Raw genomic sequence first — 23651 nt, 5'->3', positions numbered from 1 at the left:
CTTAATCTCAGGAAACAAACTGAGGGCTGCTGGAGTGGGGGGTGGGGTGGGAGGGATGGGGTGACTGGGTGATAGACACTGGGGAGGGTATGTGCTCTGGTAAGCGCTGTGAATTGTGCAAGACTGTTGAATCTCGGATCTGTACCTCTGAAACAAATAATGCAATATATGTTAAGAAAAAAAAAAGAAGAAGATAGCAGGAGGGGAAGAATGAAGGGGGGGAAATCGGAGGGGTAGACGAACCATGAGAGACGATGGACTCTGAAAAACAAACTGAGGGTTCTAGAGGGGAGGGGGGTGGGAGGATGGGTTAGCCTGGTGATGGGTATTGAGGGGGGCACGTTCTGCATGGAGCACTGGGTGTTATGCACAAACAATGAATCATGGAACACTACATCTAAAACTAATGATGTAATGTATGGGGATTAACATAACAATAAAAAAATTAAAAAAAAAAGAAAATGTAGGTGGTAAGCACCTTGATATTGCTCTTGGCAATATCTTTTTGGATCTGACTTCAAAGGCAAAGGCGACAAAAGCAAAAATAAACAAATGGGACTACATCAAACTGAAAAGGTTTTGCAAAGCAAAGGAAACCACCAACAAAATGAAAAGGCAACCTACTTGAATGGGAGAAGATACTTGCAAATCATATATCCAATAAGGGGTTAATATCCAAAATATATAAAAAACTCATACAACTCAACAAAAAACAATCCAATTAAAAAGTGGGTAGAGCATCTGAATAGCATTTTTCCAGAAAAGACATATAAGTGGCCAACAGGCATATGAAAAGATGCTCAATATTATTAATTACCAGGGAAATGTAAATCAAAGCCACAATGATACATTATCTCACACCTGTCAGAATGGCTATTCTCAAAAAGATAAGAAATAATAAGTATTGGTGAGGACATGCACTGCTGCTGGGAATGTAAATTGTGCAGCCACTAGGGATAACAGTATGGAGCTGCCTCAAAAAACTAAAAATAGAACTACCATATGATACAGCAGTACTACTTCTGGGTATTTATCCAAAGAAAAAGAAAACACTAATTTGAAAAGATATTTGCACCCCTATGTTTATTGCAGTATTATTCACAATAGCGAAGACACAGAAACAACCAAGGTGTCCACTGATCAATGAATGGATAAAGATGATGTGGTGTATGTATGCAATGGAATACTACTCAGCCATAAAAAAGGATGAAATCGTCCCGTTTGTATCAACATTGGATGGACTTTGAGGGTATCATGCTAAGCGAAATAAAGCAGAGAGAGAAAAACAAATAGTGTAGGATTTCACTTATATGTGAAATCTAAAACACAAAATAAATGAACAAAACTCACAGGAGCAGAGAACAGATTGGTGGTTGGCAGAGGGGAGGGGGATTAGAGGAGTGGGTAAAATAGGAGATGGGGGTCAAGACACACAAACTTCCAGTCATAAAATAAATAAGTCATGGGGATGTAATGTATAGCATGGTAACCATAGTGAACAATATATTGCATATTATGTAACTTTTTATGGTGACGGGGGTACCTATACTTATTGTGGTAATCATTTCCCAGTGTATACAAATACTGAATCATTTTGTACACCTCAAACTAATAAAATGTTATATGGCCATTATAACTCAAAAAAAAACAACACAGACACATTAAGATAATAGGTGAGTCATAGACTGGGAAAAATATTCATAATACATATATCTGACAAAGGACTACATCTATCATGGATAATAAAAGTCAATAATAAAAATATACAGTCAATACAAGTCAATAATAAAAATATAAATAACCTAATAAAAAATAGGTAGAAAATTTGAACAGATACTTTACAAGAAAAGATATACAAAGAGCCAATAAACACATGAAAAGATGGTCAATGTCTTTAAGCATCAGAGAAATGCAAATTAAAACCACAGTAAGTATCCTTTCACACCAACTTGAATGACTAAAATAACAAAGACTAAGACCCTCTAACGTTGGTGAGGGTGTGGAGTAACAAATACTCATATACTGCTAATGAGACTGCAAAATGGTCCATCCACTTCCAAGAACCAACTCACAGTATCTTTTTTTTTTAAGATTTTTATTTTTTTGACAGAGAGCGAGAGAGAGCACGAGAGCACACGAGGAGGGGGAGGGGCAGAGGGAGAGGGAGGAGCAGGCTCCCCACTGAGCAGGGAGCCTGATGTGGGGCTCGATTCCAGGACCCTGGGATCAGGACCTGAGCTGAAGACAGATGTTTAATCGACTGAGCCACCCAGGAGCCCCCTGGCAGTATCTTTTTTTTTTTTTTTTAAAGATTTTATTTATTTGAGAGAGAGAGAGAATGAGAGACAGAGAGCATGAGAAGGAGGAGGGTCAGAGGGAGAAGCAGACTCCCTGCCAAGCAGGGAGCCCGATGCGGGACTCGATCCCGGGACTCCAGGATCATGACCTGAGCCGAAGGCAGTCGCTTAACCAACTGAGCCACCCAGGCGCCCTGGCAGTATCTTTTAAATTGAACATACCTGGGGCACCTGGGTGGCTCAGTCAGCTAAGCATCGGACTCTTGGTTTCAGTTGCAGTCATGATCTCAGGGTCCTAGGATCAAGCCCCCACCCGGCTCCCACTCAGCATGGTATCTGCTTGTATTTTTTCTCTCCTCCTCCCTCTGCCCCTCCCCCCCTCATGTGTGCATATGCATGCTAATAAATGGAATAAATAAATCTTTAAAAAAATAAATTCAACATACCTGCAGCCTATTCTATCTTATTCACCCATGAAAAATGTTGACAAAAAGATGTGTACAAGAATGTTTATAGCAGCCTTGTTTTTATCTTTTTTTTTTTTTTTTTTGAGAGAGAGAGCACATGCACACAAGTGGGGGTGGGAGGGAAGGGAGGGAAGGGTGGGAGGGCCAAAAGGAGAGGGAGAGAGAGAATCCCAAGCAGGCTCCATGCTCACTCCCACACAGGGCTCGATCTCATGACCCTGAGATCGTGACCTGAGCCGAAATCAGGAATTGGACACTCAACCAGCTAAGCCACCCAGGTGCCCCTATAGCAGCCTTATTTATAACAGATATAAACTGGAAACAACTCAAATGTCCATCAACAGATGAATGAATAAACAAATTGTGGTCAATTCATACAGCAAAATAATAGTAAAATTAAAAACAAAAACCAACGACTGATACCCACAAAATAACAAGGATGACTCTTGAAAACATGTTAAACAAAAGAGACCAGCCATGAAAGGATGTATTTGTATGATTCCATTTATATGAAATCTAAGAAGAAACAAAACTATTATCAGAACAGTGGTGGCCTGGGGGAACAGAGGAGTGACTGGTTGGAAAGAGGCATGAATGAACTTTCTGAGGTGAAATGTTCCATTCCTTACCTTGAGTGGTGATTTCATGGGTGTATACAATTGTTAAAACCCACTGAGCTGACCTCTAAGATCTGATCATTTCTTGGTATCTTAATTATACCTAAATAAATGATCATATATATGTATATATATTCAGATAGAAGCTAAATTTTTACTACATATACAATATAATTTTAAAAAAGAACAAAAGCCACTACAAAGTTGATCTAGATTTATTTTGACACATGAAGAAGGCCTGGACTTGACTCTCCAAGAGAACATGATCAAACAAAAGGAGTTGATCTTAAAATCAAAATACTTGGTGCTCACATGAAACCAGCATATATTAGCTACGTGATTCGGGGTGAGAGTTAACTTTTCTGAGCTTCTGTTCCTCATGTACCTATTTCACAAGAAGTGACAATGTGCATATTAAAGTACTTTGAAAATTCTAAGTTGACATTAAAGTATTATTCTTGCTCACAATAGATATCATAATTAAGCACTCAATTATATTTATGTCTGATATGCATGTAATATGTATGTGTACACAGATATGTATTTATACATATACAAAGAGAGACTTTTTAATAGAAAAATAAAAACATATGGCCTGATAAGAATGGCTTATCTATGAGAACAATGGGAAAAATTATTTGAAACCAACTGCTGTATATACACTACACATACAGCATCCATAACATGTATTTACGAGTAACTGTATATACAAATACACTCTTGCCCCAACTGCACCTAAAGAAGGGTCAAGCAACTGTTAAGCCTAAAGGTCAATTTATTGATACTACAACAACAACAAAATTTATGCTAGCACTCTATATTATAAATTCCGAACTAAGTCTTTTTTGAGAAGGTTTTGATATAGATATAAAAAAAGGTTGGTTAATGTTCACAATGAAGACTTAAAATTTGAAAATGCACACTGCTTATACTTCTAGAAGTATATACTTCTATATTCCCAAAGGTTATATTCTATTTTTTTTTTAGCATCTTACCATAATGCACATTTATTATCTCATGGTTTCTTTTTTTTTTTAATTTAAATTCAACATATAGTACACATTAGTTTTTGGTGTAGTGTTCAATGATTCATTCATTAGTTGCATATAAAGAAGACGTGGTTCATATATACACTGGAATATTACTCAGTCATCAGAAAGGTTACATTCTATTTCTAAAGTGAGAGGTTCTGCTGTGATTCTCTGCTGCCTTTAGAAAGTGAGAGCAGCTTGCATTTCCAATCAGGAAATCAGAGTCAACAAAATTTCCATTTGGTTTAAAAAAGTGTGTGTGTGTGTGTGTGTGTGTACAGACACATGTATGTGAGCATGCATATGAGAACATTAGAAGGAAATATTTTGGGGCGCCTGGGTGGCTCAGTCAGTTAAGCATCTGCCTTTGGCACAAGTCATGATCTCCGGGTCCTAGGACTGAGCCCCGCATTGGGCTCCCTGCTCAGTGAGGAGTCTGCTTCTCCCTCTCTGCCCCTCTCCCCCCATAACACTTGTGCTCTCTGCTCTCTCTTGTGCTCTCTCCCTCAAATAAATAAATAAAATCTTATTAAAAAAAAGAAGAAGAAGGAAATATACCAAAATGTTGACAATGAAAAATAAAACTGTCATTTGGTAATCTATGCTCAAGGCAAAAGACCCTAAAAAAGTTAAGGTTAATAATTTGTGTGAAAGATCCAAGACCTAAATATAAGAGCTAAAACTATAAAACTCTTAGAAGAAAACAGAGGTATTAATCTACATGATCTTGGATTAGACAATAATTTCTTACCTATGACACCAAAAGCCCAAGCAACAAAATATGGTTAAATTGGACTTCATTAAAATCAAAGTCCAATTCTTCAAAGGACACAAAGTGAAAAATACTGGAAATCACATGTCTGATAAGGGACTCTAAATATATAAAGAACTCTTATAATTTAATCATAAAAGACAACCCAATTTAAAAACAGGCAAAGGTTCTGAATAGACATGTCTCCAAAGGAGATATACAAATGCCAATACATTCTTGAAAAGATGCTCATCATGTCAGTTATTAGATTACAAGATAACACTTCATATCCACTAGGATAGCTACAATCAATAACAAGAATGTGGAGAAATCTGAATCCTTATACATTGTTGGTAGGAATGTAAAATGGTGCAGCCACTTTGGAAAACAGTCTGGCAGTTCCTCAAAATACAAATTAGAGTTATTATATGACCCACCAATTCCACTCCTAGGTATATACCCAAGAGAAGTGGAAACACATGTCCAAACAAAACTTTTTACATTAATGTTCACAGCAGCATTATTCATAATAGCTGAAAATTGGAAACAACCCCAATGTTCAACAACTGGCTAAAGTTGTTGATGCATAAACCAAATGTGATATAACTATATAATGGAATATTACTCACCAATAAAAAGGCCTGAAGTACTGATACATAGTGCAACATGGATAAATGCTGAAAACATTGTGCTGAGTAAAAAAAGCCAGACACAAAAGGCCACACATTTTTTATTCCATTTATATGAAATGTCCAGAATTGGTGAATCTATAGAGATGGAACGTTTATTAGTGGATGCCTAAGGCTTGGCAGGGGGCAGATAGGAAAAACTGATGGGCAACAGCTAAAGGGTACCAGGTTTCTTTTTCGGGTGATAAATATGTTCTAAAATCGACTGTGGTGATAGTTGCCAACTCTGTAGATACACTGAAAACTGCTGAGCTGTACACTTTAAAATGGGGGAATTGTAGGGTATGTGAATTATATCTCAGTAAAGCTGTTGTTTTTAAAATATTCCTGAAACATAGCAGGCATTCAATGAGTGAGAGAATAAATAAATGAGAAAATGAATGAATAGAAGCATATACCAAATATTGAAGAATGTGGATTTGGAGATGGAAGTGGCTTAAATCTCAATTTTTCCATTTGCTAAGTGCTGGATTTCACTGAGCTTTTAATTTCTTCAACTCTAGCTGGGAATAACGAGATGATGCCTATAAAGTGCAAATCCAGTGCAGGATGCTCAAGGAATGGTAGCTATTATGATGACTTATAATCATAAGCATGTATTTTCTTTGGTGATATGCAGAAATGAAGCAAATCACAATAAGGAATTCTGCTTTCAAATTACCACAGTAGAATATGATTAGACTTAAGATTAAGTTTTATCTGGTGAGAATAATCAGGAACTACCTTTTTTTCTATGAGATGTAAACATAACCTAAGTCTGGTTCCCTTCACAGGAAAAAAGAAGTAAATCCTTCTAAGACTTGACAGCTTGTTGAATGAGAATGAATAAATGGAAGAATGAATGGAAATATACCAAATATGAATAAATATGGATTTAAAACAAAAGTGGTTTGAATCTTAACTTTACCACCTACTAAGTCTGGATCTCACTTAGGTTTATTTTCTTCAACTCTAGTTGGGAAAAATAATGAGATAGATAATGCCTATAAAATGTTTGGTGGGGGGTGCCTGGGTGGTGTAGTTAGTTGGGTATCCGACTCTTGGTTTCGGCTCGGGTTGTGATCTCATGGTCATGGGATCAAGCCCCAAAGTGGGCTCCATGCATAGTGCAGAGTCTGCTTGGGATCCTCTCTCCCTCTGCCCCTCCCACTCGTGCTCTCCCGCTTGTGCTCTCTCTTCCTCTCTCTAAAATGAATAAAAAAATAAAATGTTCAGATAGGCAAAGTCCTTACTGCTCATTAGCAATCCTAGCAGATTAGAGCTACATTAGAAGCAAAAACCAGTGTCAGTGACAGTAATGTTTTAACTGAGTGATAGGTTTACAGATGTTAATTATAGCGTGTACTAGATTTATAATGTGTACTCTTCTGCATATATCAAATATCACATACTCTTAAAAAAGATCATAAAAATAAAAAAAAAAAAAACCAAAAAAAAAAAAAAATAAGGTCTGAGGACTGGATATTTTTATTTCTTGGTCAATTCATTATCTAGGTCAATGAACACCATTTTTCCTAAAGGGCAGCAGTCATTTTCATAGCAGAATTTCTCTCCCATAAATAGGGAACTCAAAGCCCAGGTCCTAGATGATCCCTTTGCTGGGAAAAAACTATAACACCAATACTGACTATTCAGTTCGAGCCATTTCTTTTGAATTAATCTGCATTAGGTTAACACATTTTGCAATAGGTTAACACAAGGCACATCTTTAAAATTGAGTGATTTTTGAGAAAACAGCAGCACTGATCTCAGCTGGTGATACAGACCCTGCACATCATATCACCACCACTACCCAGGATGGTGAGAGTTCTCATGATCAGGCTCACAGGCAGCCACTCTTCCCGGTGTCTATCCAGTGGCTGCTTACAAGGTTTCATTCAGTAAAGAGAACATTCCTATATTCCACAGTGCCTGATATTCTTTAAACAGAGACTCATTCATTTTGTTTAAGGCTTTATTCTCTGCTGAAATACACAGACATGGGGAGAAGTGGCAGATTATGCTTTAACAATCATTTACACTGTGGTGTGACTGAATTCATCAGTACAAACTCAATAAATACACATTTTCTTTCCTCCCTGAATGAAGAGATTTAGAAAAAAAGAGGGAAGCATAAAATGTTTGAGGTGAAGAACAGCAGACAACCTCATCATTCTGCCTAGAGCCCAACCTGTCTATTTTTCATGCTGTCAGTTTCCAACTAGACAATCCATCAAAGTTCTCAGAAATGAGTCATGATTAAAGAAGAGATTTAGAGTGTCAGCACAACCCTCAAGGCACCCTAGACTTCAACAGAAATTCCCAAAGTTCAAACCTAGAAACAGGGTCCATAATAGGAAAAACAAAGGAACCAAAGATCTGATTGCGGTTTAACCACTTAGGTCGCATGTCAGACATGGGAACAGGTCAGTTTCATGGGCAAAAACCTCTGTGTATTACTAAGGGAAACAGAAATAATTAACTATGCGGAACAGAAAGAGCATGACTTAGAGGAGATTTCTGGCAGATATATGCATGAGCAGTGGCAAAACTGTGTTTGGAAACTTCTTAACCAAACTAAAACTAAGACCACTGAGAAAAAGAATATTTATGATTTGCAAACATTCTCTCATTTGAAGAGAAATAATTACAGCATCTAATTGGGGTAAAGGAAGAGGAGAAACTACTTTTTTTGTGATCTGCTTAAACAAAGGTCTTATTCTATGTTTATTATTTGTCCTTCATGAAAAAAGAAAGTCAGCCAAAGAGGTGAGTTTGCTTCTTGAGAATGCACTTGGACGGGCATGAGTGCAAGCATACATGCAAATGCACAGACATACGGTACGTAGACACACACACACACACACACACACACACAGAGCCCAAGTCACCTCTTCAACAGGAACTTTGGTTGCACAAAGGTGAGGACACAGGTACGTACCAGGCTGACAAATCTCATCAAAAAGAATCCAGAGCAGCCACTCTCTCTGACCCTTGGGGCATCTTCGCAGAATTAAAAGCTGCAAAGGTCATTGACCTCATCACCTCAAGTTCCACAAGCAACTGAGGAGGGTTTAGCCAAGATTGTCAGCCAATTCAACTGGAAGTTATTAAGGGTTTCAGGGACAAAATGGACTAAATAAGTCTTAAACAAATCATGTATTAACAAATTTGAAATGAACACCACAAATAAAATCAGTTGAGCTACAAACTTAAATTTGAGAATTGGTCTAAATCCAATGTCATGCTCACACTTTAAAGATAGAAACCTTTGTGCTCTAAGTGAATATAATCTGAATCTCTGCATTCAGAACTGTAATCGCCTTAACATAATTATGGTTGTTTGCTATAACCTCTGGTCCCTAAAGAAGGAAAATTATAATTATACCACAATGGTTTACTCAGTCCTACACCTAAAATCTAAGAGCCCAATTAATCAGTCATCTCACACTTATTTTAAAGTTCCAGACAATATAAATGTATGGGAACTCTACCCACTACTCTATATTCTGTGATATTTAAGAATCAGGATTAGAACTTTTAAAAGTGTGGAAGGTAATGTCAGGGGCTTTTAAGAGTCAGAGTTGATAAAAATACTACCTCTTTTCTTAAAACCAGTTAGATAATGCAATGAAATTAAAAAGCATTCCTTATGATCACTGAGAAAATCCTAGAATCCCTTGAGTTCAGAAAGAATGTCACTCAGGTATTATATCTAATGTGCAAAAAAGGTTAAAGGAACATACTTGCCATGAGAAATGCCCAGTATTAATACTTACACAACCTCCAGCAAGGATTTCTGCTAAAAGTGGAATGGAGCCATCTCTTCTGGTAAATTTGTCCCGGACAAAATCATTAACCTAATCAGAAAGACAACATCAATTAACCGGAATTCTCAACCATTTCCTCCACTGGCATGTCATTGGTTTTCCAAGTCATCAAAATACCTGTCTCATGATAAAATAAAGAATTATCAAATGTCTACATATAAGTTGAAAGTTTTACAAATGTCTTGATAGTGTGCCAGTCTCAGCAGCATCAGCATTAATTTTTGGCTTAATGATAATCTAAACAAATGACATGTAAATTCAAAGAGAAGGAAACTTACAGTCAGTTTAATGGCCTTTTCTGGAGCAACCCCTATAAGTTGTGGTATCAGACCTACATAAACAGAGAGAAGCATTAGCAATATGAATGTACTAGACATGAATACAGAAACCCAATAAGTAATAGTTTCCCCCATATTATTTACCTATCAAACCTTTTAGGGTTTTCACTAAAATATGGAAAAATGGATTATCCTAAAAAGTCTGTACATGTATGTAATAATTATTTATGTCAAATATAATGCTATGCTTTCTTGAGGCTATAGATTCTTTTCTTAAGCATGCTTCCTTTAAAGCCTAGTTATCTAACATCTCCCAAAAAGTACCTGAGGAAGGGATGGAGCCCATGATCTTCTCTACTCCCAAACCCTGCCAATAACAATGTAACCAAATTCCCTCCCTTTACAACCAACAACATACAAACATACACAAACACTTTAGAGAAGTCAGTGTTGTGTTTGAAAAACCTCTGCAAAGCATGATGTTGAGTAGACCCAGATTTTGCCACAAATGACACTATTACCTATGTAATAGCGTATGGTGGTTTTGTTATTACAGAATACCAACTCCCATAATTTTCTCTTTAGAAAAAACCAGAATTCAGTACTCATTTATTTTGAAGGAAGCCAAAACTGCAAAGAAAAATGCAGTTTTAAGTATCATTTAATGGGTGTCTTCTACAAGCAAAAACATATGCCTCCTGCATTCTTATTTACTAATATATGTCAAACTTAAGACATTTCAAAAGAATCTTCTTAAAACAAAGGAAATCATTATTCTTAGAAAGTTAAATTTCCCAGGTTGGCTGCAAACTGGAAAAGAAAAAATATATAAACAATTCAACATCTGTAGATATTCATAAGGCTCAGCTTTCTAAAAGCACACAGATTATCCAAATTGCTGGCGTACATTTTTTGCATACATTTTTTAAATATGCTAACAATAAGCATTCTATACCCTTTAAATCACCAGCCATGGGGGAGTTATGTATGTGTTTGCACACTCACTGCTGATCTTAAGCCTACTTTGAGTGATTTTCTATGAGTTGAGAGCCAGCAAGTAATCATACATACAGGCTACTGTCAGTCAAACTGAATTATCAATGACAAACACAAATCTGCACACACCTTTAATGGGTAGCAGACTGATTTAAAAGAATAAATCAGCAGATGGCAGTCTTAACTTTCTAACCTTCATGATTATGAGGCCCTATTACTTTTAATCTAACTTCCATACAACCATGTCAGCGTATGTATTTGTTTTACAACTTGCCTCAATAAGGCTCATGGAATTTTAATAAAGTACTGATTTATGTCATTTTATCACTATTGCCTGCAAAGAAATTTAAGCTAATCTGTCAACAATTTTGTCAATCATCTGACAGAATAATGGACCAGTTCTAAGCAATATATGACAATCTCAATAATCATAGTGTTCACATACAGGACTCCTACAATCTTCTCCCTGATACAAGAGTCTCTCATTTAAAGAACTGATTTTATCAGTTCACATCCTGAATAAAGCTAACAATCCCTCCACCTCTCCCCACCCCCAAACTTGCCATATCAGACCCATTTAATTAACATGGCATCTCTCCGAAATGAAATTTTCTCTAAGCGTCCATCCATTGAGAAGGCTAAACTGCGCAGTATACATCCAGGTTACTTCTAATAGGAACATTCCCTTTAAAATTATACCAAGGAGGAAGAAAGGTTATTATTCAACAAAGAAAGACTGGAGATGACAAAGGAAAAAAAAAAAACCTTAGCACCACTCAACCCTGCTTAAATTCCTCACTGAATAAAATCTAGATATGCAAGGTTTGATACACCTTAAAATAAGCATTCCCATGCACAGATCTGCATTCTGGACAACACACACCTTTTCCTATGGAGTAAGTACATGTTATACAGCTAGAATTTAGAGAGGCTAGAGTTTTGAATATTTGAGTAAAATTAACTACATGCATTCTTAGGAGCAGGGTATTTGAGCCTAGTTTGATTTGACCACTCTCTTTTCTTAGTCTATATATAATGCCAAAAATGAATATCCTCATGACCCTCTCCTTTAAATATAAGTATATCAGAGATACATTTTTCACTCGAATATCTGCAAATAACGCTAACCAGAGGTATTTTTTTCTCCTCTCCGTGAGCAGAATCTTTGTGCAGTTCCAATCTTTCTTTCCAAGGAAGAGGTTCTAAGCCAAACAGTTCAACAGAGCTCAGAGTGAGCTAGGGATTAATGAGATCGTGTGTGCAAACAAATAAGTACAGTAAATTACATAAACGCTCTGGACTTGAACATGTAGAGAATATTTTCAAAGAATTCCAAGTGGCGCCCAAAGGGATTAAAAAATTAATCTCCCTCCCAGAGGAAACCCTAAATTCTTATGTGAAAACATGTACATGAAAGTCATTCCCTCCCTAAAAAGAACAAGTTCCTACAAAGCCCACGGGGGTGGGGAGAATTCTACAAGGGGCTGTTGCCTCTGATGCACACAGCACTGTGCTCAGCCTCCACTTGGTGGGAACATTCCCTGCGAAAGAAAATCTCTCTGCTCTTACTCAGTGCCTCTGAGCTAAGGGGAGGAAAGGAGAGAGAATGAGACCTGAAGCCAAAGGTTTTCTTTTACTCATTTTTTTAACTTCAGATGACTCACTGGAAAAAAGACTCATGAATGATCTCCTTGGAAGAGACAAACACATCTGATATCTCTTTCAATTGAAACAAGTGCACAGAGGGTAAACTCACCACCTTCAAGTAACAGCCTGGCTTCAATTTCACAGAGAAGAGGGACATCTCTCTTCTCTAACTCTGAGAAAAGCAGCTATCTACTTCTTAGCTGTCACCCTTTATTCAACCTGCAGACATGTGCCTGAGATTCTAAGAGCACAGTGACCGGAGACTCATGTTGGGACAAACGCAGGATTTGGATTCCATGAAATATAAATATCAGGAAGAAGAAATGAAGGCCTTGTCTGCAGACTAATATTGCTAGCTACAGCAAGGATGTAAAAAGGGAAACAAGCAACAAGAAAATAAAAAGAGAGAAACAGCTCTAGTCTGACTGGACAGGCTACACACTGATTTTCATAATGATGGAGTTAAAATCTGCTGCTGGGGAGATAAAATCACTAACTTCAGCAGCTGAGATACGCTTACTCACCCCGGTAGAGTCCAAAGAAGCCCTCATAACGCAAGACTTTCTTAAAACAGTCAAAGCTGTTTTTGTACATCAGCTCCCCAACCACCGAGCCAGTGCCGCGCTGGTTCTGCATGCGGGTCTTCACCAGGTCTATAGGATACACTGCAGTGGCTCCCACGGCTACAAACAAAACAGGTTTTAGGCTTAAACAAGAGCACAATTAAATGGAGGATCTTTAAGGACAAGAAATCTCATCTCAAAGGACTAGAAAACAAAACTCAGTTATCTATTTCTCACAAAAAAAGAGACTAAGTGTTTTTTCCTTCTCCCGTACACCCTGCACCACTGAAGGATGACAGGCTAGCAATTGGGATCCATAAATACAGCTGCTTCAGAGAACAACTGCAGTGGATTTTCAAGTCATCCCCAACACTAAATAACCAAGACTTGATTTTTTGTAACAACATGAAACTATTATATATATTTCTTTATGTTTTCCATTCAGTGCCTAAACATAATACCACTTACCCCTTAAAATAACCATATATGTTCACACAGGTAGCTGTAATTTTAAAATTTAGTTTACTGAAGCATTTTGGTAAACTAATCTTCGTTATGAGCATAATATCAGAGCCAATCTCAACATGACCTTATCTCTTTGTACAGAATTTGGTCTTTAAAAAAAAAAAAAAAAACGCCAGGCTTTAGAATTTTTCAGAGATTGAGAAATTTATAAAATGAATTAGAGTGTTATATTTTTCAACTGTTGAAAACCAAAACATGTTCTGCAACTTCTAAAACTGAAACTGAAAAGAAAAAAATAATAGTTTCATCAGTTCAGGCTTGTTTTGAAAAATCATAAACATTTTAATCACACCTCCTAGGTTCTTCTCCACAAAGCAACTTCAGATTCTACACATTTTCTATGGAGAGATTTAAGCCAAAAAAGTCTCCCAAATTTTGCCCAGGAGCCAGGAGGGGAGGTTCCTTTTAGCAAATAGTTAACTACAAGTCTAGATATTCTTCAAGCAGTAAAAAAGGGAGAGGAAAAAAATACAAGTAGAAAAGCCAAAGCGAATCACTTTAGGAGGTTGTTTTACTTCCTAAGGTCCTGGGATTTCTACCCCAAATCTTGATTTCCTACCTGCCCTTACCCCCAACACCATTAACACAGTATCATTTCCATTTCTTCATCCTGGTTCTCAGCGGGGTGATTAAGGTGAGGGCAGCATACACCCAGACTTTCACTTTACTACAGAGCTTTTGTCCTGAAGACAGGCTGGAGCCCGAGGGGCCAAGGCTGTGCTGCAAGTCCTCTGATCACAGGCAGAAATCAAGAGCACTTCGGAAAGCTCTGCAGTCATGTCCCGCAGGAACAATGAACTGCACCTCTGATCTGTCTCGGTCTAGTGAGATAGTATTACACCAACACAAGCTGGGAACAGCACAGAGCCATGTCACTCACCTCCAGCAACTGAGCCCAGAGTGAATCTATAAGCAGACTCGGCTATCTGGAGCCAGACAGGCCTGCCTAAACCGTGAGATTGCTGTGGGGAGGAAAACACGTAAAAAAAATTTTGGAAAAGTATAAGGCAAAAAAAAAAGCTACGAATCAGCTATTTTAAGATTTTTAAAATAGATACCTCAATTAGCATTTAAAAACCACATCCAGCCAAATAGACACCGTTGCTTTTTTCTCCCCCATTTTTTTTTACAAGCCTATTAATAGCTGATTTGTCTGCTACTATTGGGGAATACACTATCATTCCAGAGAGGTGACTCTTTCAGGTAAATAAACATTTCGGGTATAAAATCCTTTCCCCCTTCTTTACTGTAACCAACCTAAAATTTTAAAATATTTCTAAAATGTACAAGAACTACCTTGAGGGGCGCCTGGGTGGCTCAGTCAGTTAAGCGTCTGACTCTTGATTTTGGCCCAGGTCAAGATCTCTGGGTCATAAGATCGAGTCCCATGTCAGGCTCCACGCTCAGCAGGAAACCTGCTTAAGTTTCTCTCTCTCTCCCTCTCCCTCCGCCCCTCCCCACCCCGCTTGCTCACTCACGCGCGCTCTCTCTCGCTCTAAAATAAATAAAATCTTAAAAAAACCCAACACTACCTTAATTCCTAAATCAGAAAATACTGATCATAATCTACCTTCTCTAATGACTGAAAGTCGTCCTATTCCGAGGTCCATCAGTTACTGCATCAAGATCTAATGCAGCTGGTTGTGCTATCTTCCCATGCCTCACAGACATTACTTCTTTCACCAATAGCCTCCTAGTTTGGTTTTGCCGCCTCTTATTAGGGCTGGAGAAATCACATAACTAGGACTGTTAGAATTATATTTGTAAAGCAAAGTCAAATGCTTCTCTTCGGGGCCAAAGCGAAAACGTTTAATAACGACTATTTCAAGTGCTCAGAGCCTTGGCCCCCTTATTTCTGGCTTTACAGCTCACCACTGAAGTTACCACTACTTAACTACAGTATTTCTGACCTATGTTACCGAGCATTTCCTCTCCCAGACCTATGTATTCTCCAGCTATACCTATGCAAAGAAAACAGCTGAGGGGCTTTCAAAAAATAAATTCCTAAGGCCTGGAGCTTATCTATTTTTTAAAGCCTTCATATCATTCTGCTATACAGTTAGGTTGAAAACCACTATCCTAGCCACATTTATAGTTCCACCATAGAATCTATAATGATAATAATGCAAAAGAAAAAAACCCTATTGTGACTCGGAATATTATTTCACAGGTAATCCCACAGCATAAAGGATTGAAAATAATTGGTCTATACTTGTCTGCCAGTCTCGTTCTTTAATATTTTCTTCATGAAGACAGCAGTTATGCTCTATAAACAGTTTGAGATGAAAGAATAAAGAATAAAATATTTGGTTTATCATAAAGGAAACTTGAAACATATTACCTTGGAATAAGCTTTTAAAAACCAGCATAATAAAAATAGATACACTCATTAGAATAATTTAATGGAGAGGGAATCCATGCCTAAAATCTAAAAGAAGGGGAAAAAAGCTAGTCCACTCGGACTTGCTTTCATCTGTACAATCTCTTCAAAGCTCAATTAACCAAGCTAAATATGGCAAACCCAGATATTTACAAATAATCTGAGAAACAGCCTGTAGAAAGGTTTTATCTGCTTCTTGTTTTGTAAATTCTGTACCACAATAAGCGTGTATTCAGTTTTTAACCAAAGCATCTGATACCTAAATATTTAATGTTTGATTGTGATTTCTGTAGGCAGAGATCTTTTAAAAGCTCATTATGTTTGCCAGTATTGTAGTTCAATAAATTTTATAGTAAAAAGGAAAATAAATAATGTTTGATGAAAAGTCAAAATGAAACCCTTGGAAAACCCTTGGCAAAAAAAAATTGGTACACCATTATTTCAAATAATATCAGTACATATTTTATAAGTCTCAACTATCACAATATGCTAAATTTATTATAATCCAATTAGGTGAAAGTATACATCTATTACATACAAAACTGAATTTAGTATGTGGAAGAAACCATCATCAAAAAGGTGGAAAATTACAGAGTAGTACATTATCATGATCTTGTAGGAAATACATTTTTTCCTATCAAGTTAGCCCAAGCAACTACACAGCCATCCATTATGTTTGATTTACATGCTGCAACAAAAGTGAGCAATTAATAATTGGAAATTGATATTTTTATTTGAAATCTAATAAGGGAAAGAGTAGGATAGTTTAACAAAACCTTGAGTATAAGCTTAATTTTGATTCATTCATAGAATAGCAAAAAATGGGCCTTCCAAAAAGATAATTACTTTTTATTCTCTTTATCACTATAATAACACTAATTTTATAATAACACTAATTTTAGACTGTGTTGAGATTTATTATCTCCCAAAGGGTGAAAGTACTTTACCAAGTACTCAAGACCTGTGCCCTAATGCAGCCCTCGGGGGCCCAGTGTTTTTCAATCTTCTGTAAATAAACTCTCTTGTGAGACCATCAGGAGGATGCTTTCAGCAATTTCTGTACTAATTTGTCAGTCAGTTCCCTGTGCACACAAAGGTGAGATGGCCATACAAGAGACAGGACAAAAGACTTGCTACAGGTCTCATCGTGAGATGGGGAATAAGCAGAGCAATGGCGCAGTTTCCTGCACACCCAAGAATGATGCAACTCTCCATCATTCTTTAAGTCAACAGCTCCAGCAACTCTTTGGGATTGAACAATCCTGCCAGGAAGATTTTAAGCATCTAACCCCAATATATGATTTCATTTATAAATCATACTCATATTCCCATTGTAGTAGTAATATCTATATAAATCTAAGTAATATGGCTTATTAAATTACATAGAGTATGCATTTTAAACATATACAAAAGTAGAAATTATAAAAGAATGATATGAAATAAAATGGTTTTTTAAAAATTTTATTTTCATTTATTAATCCAAAAATCTTTTTGGTATCACTTCAATGTGTTATATTGACTAAATATGCTTGTTAGTTTTTTAAACATTGATTGAACAAAGTGAAGCTAACCAGTTAATTTTGATACTCTGTTTCAAAAATAACATAGTTGAAAACACAATGGGTATCTTCACAGCAAAGATGATGTTTTTAACATCACGTATTTTGAAGAAATTCAAGTAATGGCATTTTAGCTTAGATTTAAAAATCATTTAAAATCAATGGGGCTGTTATGCTGCCTTTTAAACACACGGCAAATTTTTTTTTTTTTTAAGATTTTATTTATTTATTTGACAGAGAGAGACACAGTGAGAGAGGGAACACAAGCAGGGGGAGTGGGAGAGGGAGAAGCAGGCTTCCCTCCTAGCAGGGAGCCCGGTGCGGGGCTCGATCCCAGGACCCTGGAACCCTGACCTGAGCCAAAGGCAGATGCTTAACGACTGAGCCACCCAGGCGCCCCCAAATATGGTTTTTTTTTTAAGTTTTTAAACTCCAGTTAACATACAGTGTAATATTAGTTTCAGGTGTACAATATAGTGATTCAACAATTCCATACATTACTCAGTGCTCATGATGATAAGTGTACTCCTTAATCCCCATCACCTATTTCAGCCATCCCCCCACCCACCTCCCCTCTGGTAACCATCAGTTTGTTCTCTATAGTTAAGAGTCTCTTTCTTGGATGGCAAATATATTTTTAACTTCTAAAAACACGCACATAAAGCTTTTTTCCAAAATGGAGTTTCTCAGTCACAAAACTGAGTGAAAATAAGCCTCATTCTCATAGATTGTTATTTTTAACCATGTCTCCTTTCAAAAGAATATGTTGAACTAAAACTCATAGAATAAAAGGACTATGATCCCAAATAAGAATCAAGTAACCACTAATTCTTATTCATATGAAAAGTCTCTCTTGTGTTCAACCACATATATTTTCTTTACCCTCTCTTCCTTTAAAGAATGTTTATAAGCCCTACAAAATCCTATGAAAACTGAAGGATTATAGTGTGCTTTAATTCTTAGCTAAAAACGTCTCTATAAATGCCTAAATGCCTTTTGGCCTCTGCCCTTATTAAATAGCATTTTTTTTAAAAAAAAATTACAATATATGGTCAGTAAGAAGGTTTTTTCAAGCTTAGCTAGCACTGTAACTTATGGTTCACTTGTATTCAGGTATGTAAATTAATTTAATTAATGCTATGGATTTCACTTCATGAATATTCATAAGTAGAAATGCTACTGTAGCTGTCATTCCTATTAATGACTGTGTACTGAATTTTTAGCATTTAGGCTGAAAGAAAATACTCAGCCCTAAGAAGAAGATCACCTACCGTGAGCAAATGGGCCAAAGGAAAAGGCACTCTTTCCCTTAAGGTTATGATTATGATCATGAAGGTGATATTTAACAAGATTAATTAAGTGTTTTTCAAAGCAAAATAAGAGCTGAGAATCTTAACTGATTTTTAACTTGCTCCCTAAGCATATGTGTATGATAGGAAATGACTTGAGACTTCATTTGATAGTAGAAAGTTCTTGTGCTTTTGTTGTTGAATGTATCTCATTCTATAAATGAGAATTAGATAAGACAAGATCATTCCAGTGAACAAGTCAAACTACCTGCCCTAAACACGCTGCTTCAGGCTGTATGCCCACCCAGTAAAAAGAACTGCCCCTTCAAAATTGCACACTATAAATGGAGAGAAGAAAAGGAAGGAAAAGCTGACGATTTTTGTACTGAGCATACAAGGGGGGAAGAAAAAGGCTAGATTTTAATACCAACTGAAATGTAGGATTGGAATGGCAAAATAAGTCCAGGAAAAATAAAACAAAATTCTTTACCTATAAATCACAATGGATCTGAAGTCAATATTCTTGGCCTTATAAAACAAGATTTAAGTGTCTGTGGGTTTTTTGTTTGTTTTGTTATTTAGCTACCTCATGTAAGTGAAATGAAATGCTATTTGTCTTTCTCTTAGTTCACTTAGCATAATACCCTCTAGGTCCATCCATGGTGTCACAAATGGCAAGATCTCATTCTTTTTTATGGCTGAATTATATTCCTCTGTGTGTGTATGTGCGCGTGTGTGTGTGTGTGTGTGTGTGCGTGTGCAGGTGTGTAAACATACCACATCTTTCTTATCCATTCATCTACTGATGGACAACTGGGTTACGTCCATGTCTTGGCTTTTGTAAATAATGGTGGCCAGAGGGAAGGTGGGTGGGGGGTCGGCAAAATAGATAAAGGGGATTAAGAGGTACAAACTTCCGGTTATAAACTAAATATGTCACACAGATGAAAAATATGGCACAGGAAATACAATCAGTAATTTGCAAGCTATATTAATAGATACTAACACTGAAAATTATCTCCTTTTGAAATGCATTTTTTTTAAAAGTTCAAGAGCAAATTTTTATAAATGTACACTACATAATGCAAAATTAAATTCACTAAGCTCTATAAATATGTCAATGTCTCAATTATTTAATAAATTCATTAAATTTTATAAATCAATGAACTGGAATAAATCCACCTATTTTTTTAAAGGATCTGAGAACATTCAGTGGAAATAAACTTTGATAGCAGCAGATAATAATTTTTTGCTACTAAAGAAGCTAAACTGTAATGAGTTACAGGTATATTTTAATCTGCGGGAAGCTTTATTCCATTCCAAGCAAAGAAAGTATTACCATAAAATGTAGATATAAAAGCAATATTTTCCATTTTCAATCTACTTACTAACTAAAAAGTTCTTGTTTATTATGTAAAGTACAACTAGAAATTGTATTTAGCTTCAGACGCAGAATCATCGTTCCATGGAGCTCAAGTAGAAGAAAAATTTCCTATCAAAATTTCCCAAAGTGAACCCCACTTACATGCCTGATCTTTCACTAGCACAGATGGCTATTCACCCATGTGGCAGCAATGAAGAAAAAGCAGACTTGGGCTCTTTCTATGGCATGCCCATTTAGTTTTTTTTTCTCTCTCTCCTTGTTTCTGGTCTTCTTCCCTGTCTCCCCACACCCTTTCAATGTCTCCTAGGGCACCACAGTCTCCTAAGGAATCATGTGGGACACAGGCCTCATCTATTAGAGCAGGGAAACAGCAGGAGGACAGGGAGTAGCCCTCCTAACCTTCACCCCACACACAAAGCCATGTGACCATCACTACAACTGAGGCTGCCTCCAAGTACTACAGAAGTTAAGGGTTTCAATTTAAAACAAGACCTAAAAGGGGCGCCTGGGTGGCTCAGTCGTTAAGCATCTGCCTTTGGCTCAGGTCATGATCCCAGGGTCCTGGGGTTGAGCTCCGCATCGGGCTCCCTGCTCCATGGGAAGCCTGCTTCTGCCTCTCCCACTCCCCCTGCTTGTGTTCCCTCTCTCGCTGTGTCTCTCTCTGTCAAATAAATAAATAAAATCTTAAAAAATAAAAAAATAAAAAATAAAACAAGACCTAAAAAAAAAAACTGTTCCATTCTACTCTTCCACGTAGTATCACAGGGTTTATTTTCCCACTAAGGTAGTATTTTTGAAATCAGAAATGGGACTGTATTAACTTTATGGGACTCAGAGCTATTGTTTAAATCATCCTTTAAGAAAAAAATGCTAATATTTTATCAAAAATGTAATAATAGTCAAGGTTTTCTTTCTGGTTCATTAATTACATAGTTTTCCTGTGTTATTATTGTAATCTATCAAACACAATCTCAGTGAAAGATTTACTTCATTAGAAGACTGTTTTACATTTTAAAAGCCCTATAAATATTAGCCCAATGATTCAAAATGAACTTAACACTAATATCTAAATGTCACTATACAAATGAAAAGACTGCTAGTTCTAGGAAGAAGGAAGTCAAGCCCATGTATGTTTGCACTCTTATTTTCCTTATCTTAATAGCTAAAAGAAAAAAAACCCATAAATTTAGTTCCCCATAAAAATACTCCATGAGGATGGGGGTAACAGTTCTATAAAGGTAATCTTTGAGCTAAGTAGAGTGTTTTTCTGGAAAGTAGTTTTTAATTTTCATAGCATTCACAGGCTCTAGGCTGTGGCGTACATATGATTTCAGCATTTTTGAAGGTGATTCTATTTATGAGACGCCTCCTACCTGTCTCTGAAGTTCTGCCAGGTTGTAAGGTAAGGCCCCCTCAGCCAATGGGGCTATTCTCTCAATATCTGCCAAAGTCAAGCGCCTTCAGGCAAAAATACGGGAAAGGAAAATGGTTAGACACCAACAAACTCCTCATACCAAGATCATATTTCTTCGGGAAAAAAGGAGTGGAGAAAAGAACTATGCTTTAAAAATAGTATTTCTCTATTTACCCAGATCATTTTTTAGTGAGAAAAAAATCTCCAGGCCCAGGTTCCCACAACAAAAGCAAAAGACCCCAGAAAAGTAATGTGGAGTACATAAATTTAATAAGACTCCCCAATGATACATAATAAAAGAACTAAAATTACCAGAAACGAAGTATAGACATTGACAGTTCATACATACTAAAGGTATTTCTTTAGTGTACATATTTAATGCGTAGGTACAAAGTACCTTGAGAAGGATAAACACAAAACTGATAAATACTGCTGGCCTTTAAGGAAAGGCACAAAGGTAGAAGACAGACTTTTTATGGCACCCTCTTTTAAACTGCGAGTTTTGAACCATGCACTACTGTTTTCAAAAAATTTACTTAAAAATAAGTATGTTCCATGAACGAGGTAGGTCCTTCAGATCCAGTTTTGAAAAGCACGTTTTTGAAGCCATTTATTATCATGAAGGAAGCTCAGAACCTTTGCTAAAAATGTGAATTCTAGATGGATGAGACGTGGCCTGATATTTCACATCAATCACCAAAGATGGGGTGGTATGTTCAGTATCATCTCCAGCCCAACAATTCATTATGTAGCATGAAGGCAATAAATCACCCAGGTATACTCAGCTTCTATTAGTCCTCAGCTCTACAGTTAAAACCCATTTTTCAGATATTCCTACACTTAAATAACTTCTAAAGTCATCTAAAAAAAAATCTTATTACTTAATAGAGCATATGTCCCCTATCCCACAAATCCTGCCAGAGACGAAGGTTTTTCTTTTGATTTGCAAAAGAACTCTGCAAATTAAAAACTCTCAATGTGCTTTGGTTTTTTTAGTCTGTGACGTGGAGGCATAAAACATCTGAGCTTGTCCGTGATGGTAACTATGATGATAATGTCACAGGCATATTTCACAAAAATGACACCCTCTAACACATAATGATACATACTATTCAGTAAAATGACCATTTACAATGAACCAAAAAGATTATAAGACTCCTGAACATGTACTTCAGTTTATTTGATAAACTTAGGCAAATTTTCACAAGTCTCTTACATTTAATCGAGTCCAGATGAAATCAGTTTTTCCCAACTTTCTCTTACTTCTCACTCCCCCTTACTCTCATTTTTCTTCCTTCCCCCATTTCCCTCTCAGGCCCCTTAAGCTAACCTTGTTCTTTTACCTCCCTCTCTCCACCTCTTCCCTCCCTTCCCCTGCCCTCTTTTCCTTTTCCCTTTCCTTTCTCCCTTTCTCTCTGTTCATCTCCCTGACCTAAGGGTCTGTCTTCCTCTATCTCTCCCTCCTTCCCTGTTTCTCATATTGCCTATCTCTCTTGGAATTTGTAGACTGAATTAACTACTGTTAAAATGAACTAAAAGCATACCCCTGCTTTACATGTTAAAGGAACTGTCCTATAATAAATAACACAAAGAATTATTGAAATAGTTACCCTGTAGCGTTATATAAGTCTGCAAGTTGGTAGAGGATATCAATTTCTAGTGGAGTGACCTGTCCATAGCGTATGGCGCTCTGGGCAAATTCCTCTAGAAGAAAAAGAAAGTATTTTAAAATCTTAAAAATTCTTAATATGCTTCTACTTTACCAACTATAATCTGAAAGCAAAAGGCATCTTAGTATTATTTTAAAAATCTAAAACTGAATTTAAATACCTAAGTTCAACTATGTAATTCTGAAAGCTGGCAAAAGATAAAATGTTAACATCGTGAACAGCAAAAACAGATAAATTAATTTCAAAGATAAAGCAATCTCATTAGAATCCTCTCTCTTATCCTGC

General features: G+C 36.7%; 1 protein-coding gene across 3 annotated transcripts in view; it reads right to left on the bottom strand.

The window, feature by feature from the left end:
- Window positions 1–23651, bottom strand: part of SLC25A12 (solute carrier family 25 member 12) — a 198042-nt gene that overhangs the window by 23149 nt on the left and 151242 nt on the right. For all 3 annotated transcript variants that reach the window (XM_032408150.1, XM_032408158.1, XM_032408167.1), the window contains 6 exons: window positions 23307–23400; window positions 21656–21740; window positions 14551–14632; window positions 13107–13265; window positions 9940–9992; window positions 9611–9691 (listed from right to left, as the gene is read on the bottom strand). In XM_032408150.1, the coding sequence (XP_032264041.1) occupies window positions 9611–9691; window positions 9940–9992; window positions 13107–13265; window positions 14551–14632; window positions 21656–21740; window positions 23307–23400 (554 nt within the window). The remainder of the gene's footprint in view (window positions 1–9610; window positions 9692–9939; window positions 9993–13106; window positions 13266–14550; window positions 14633–21655; window positions 21741–23306; window positions 23401–23651) is intronic.

Source organism: Phoca vitulina, unplaced genomic scaffold (genome assembly GCF_004348235.1).
Source record: "Phoca vitulina isolate PV1807 unplaced genomic scaffold, GSC_HSeal_1.0 scaffold1, whole genome shotgun sequence".
Taxonomy (NCBI): Eukaryota; Metazoa; Chordata; class Mammalia; order Carnivora; family Phocidae; genus Phoca; species Phoca vitulina.
The sequence above is the reverse complement of the archived record's forward strand: the minus strand, read 5'-3'. Positions and strand labels throughout refer to the sequence as shown.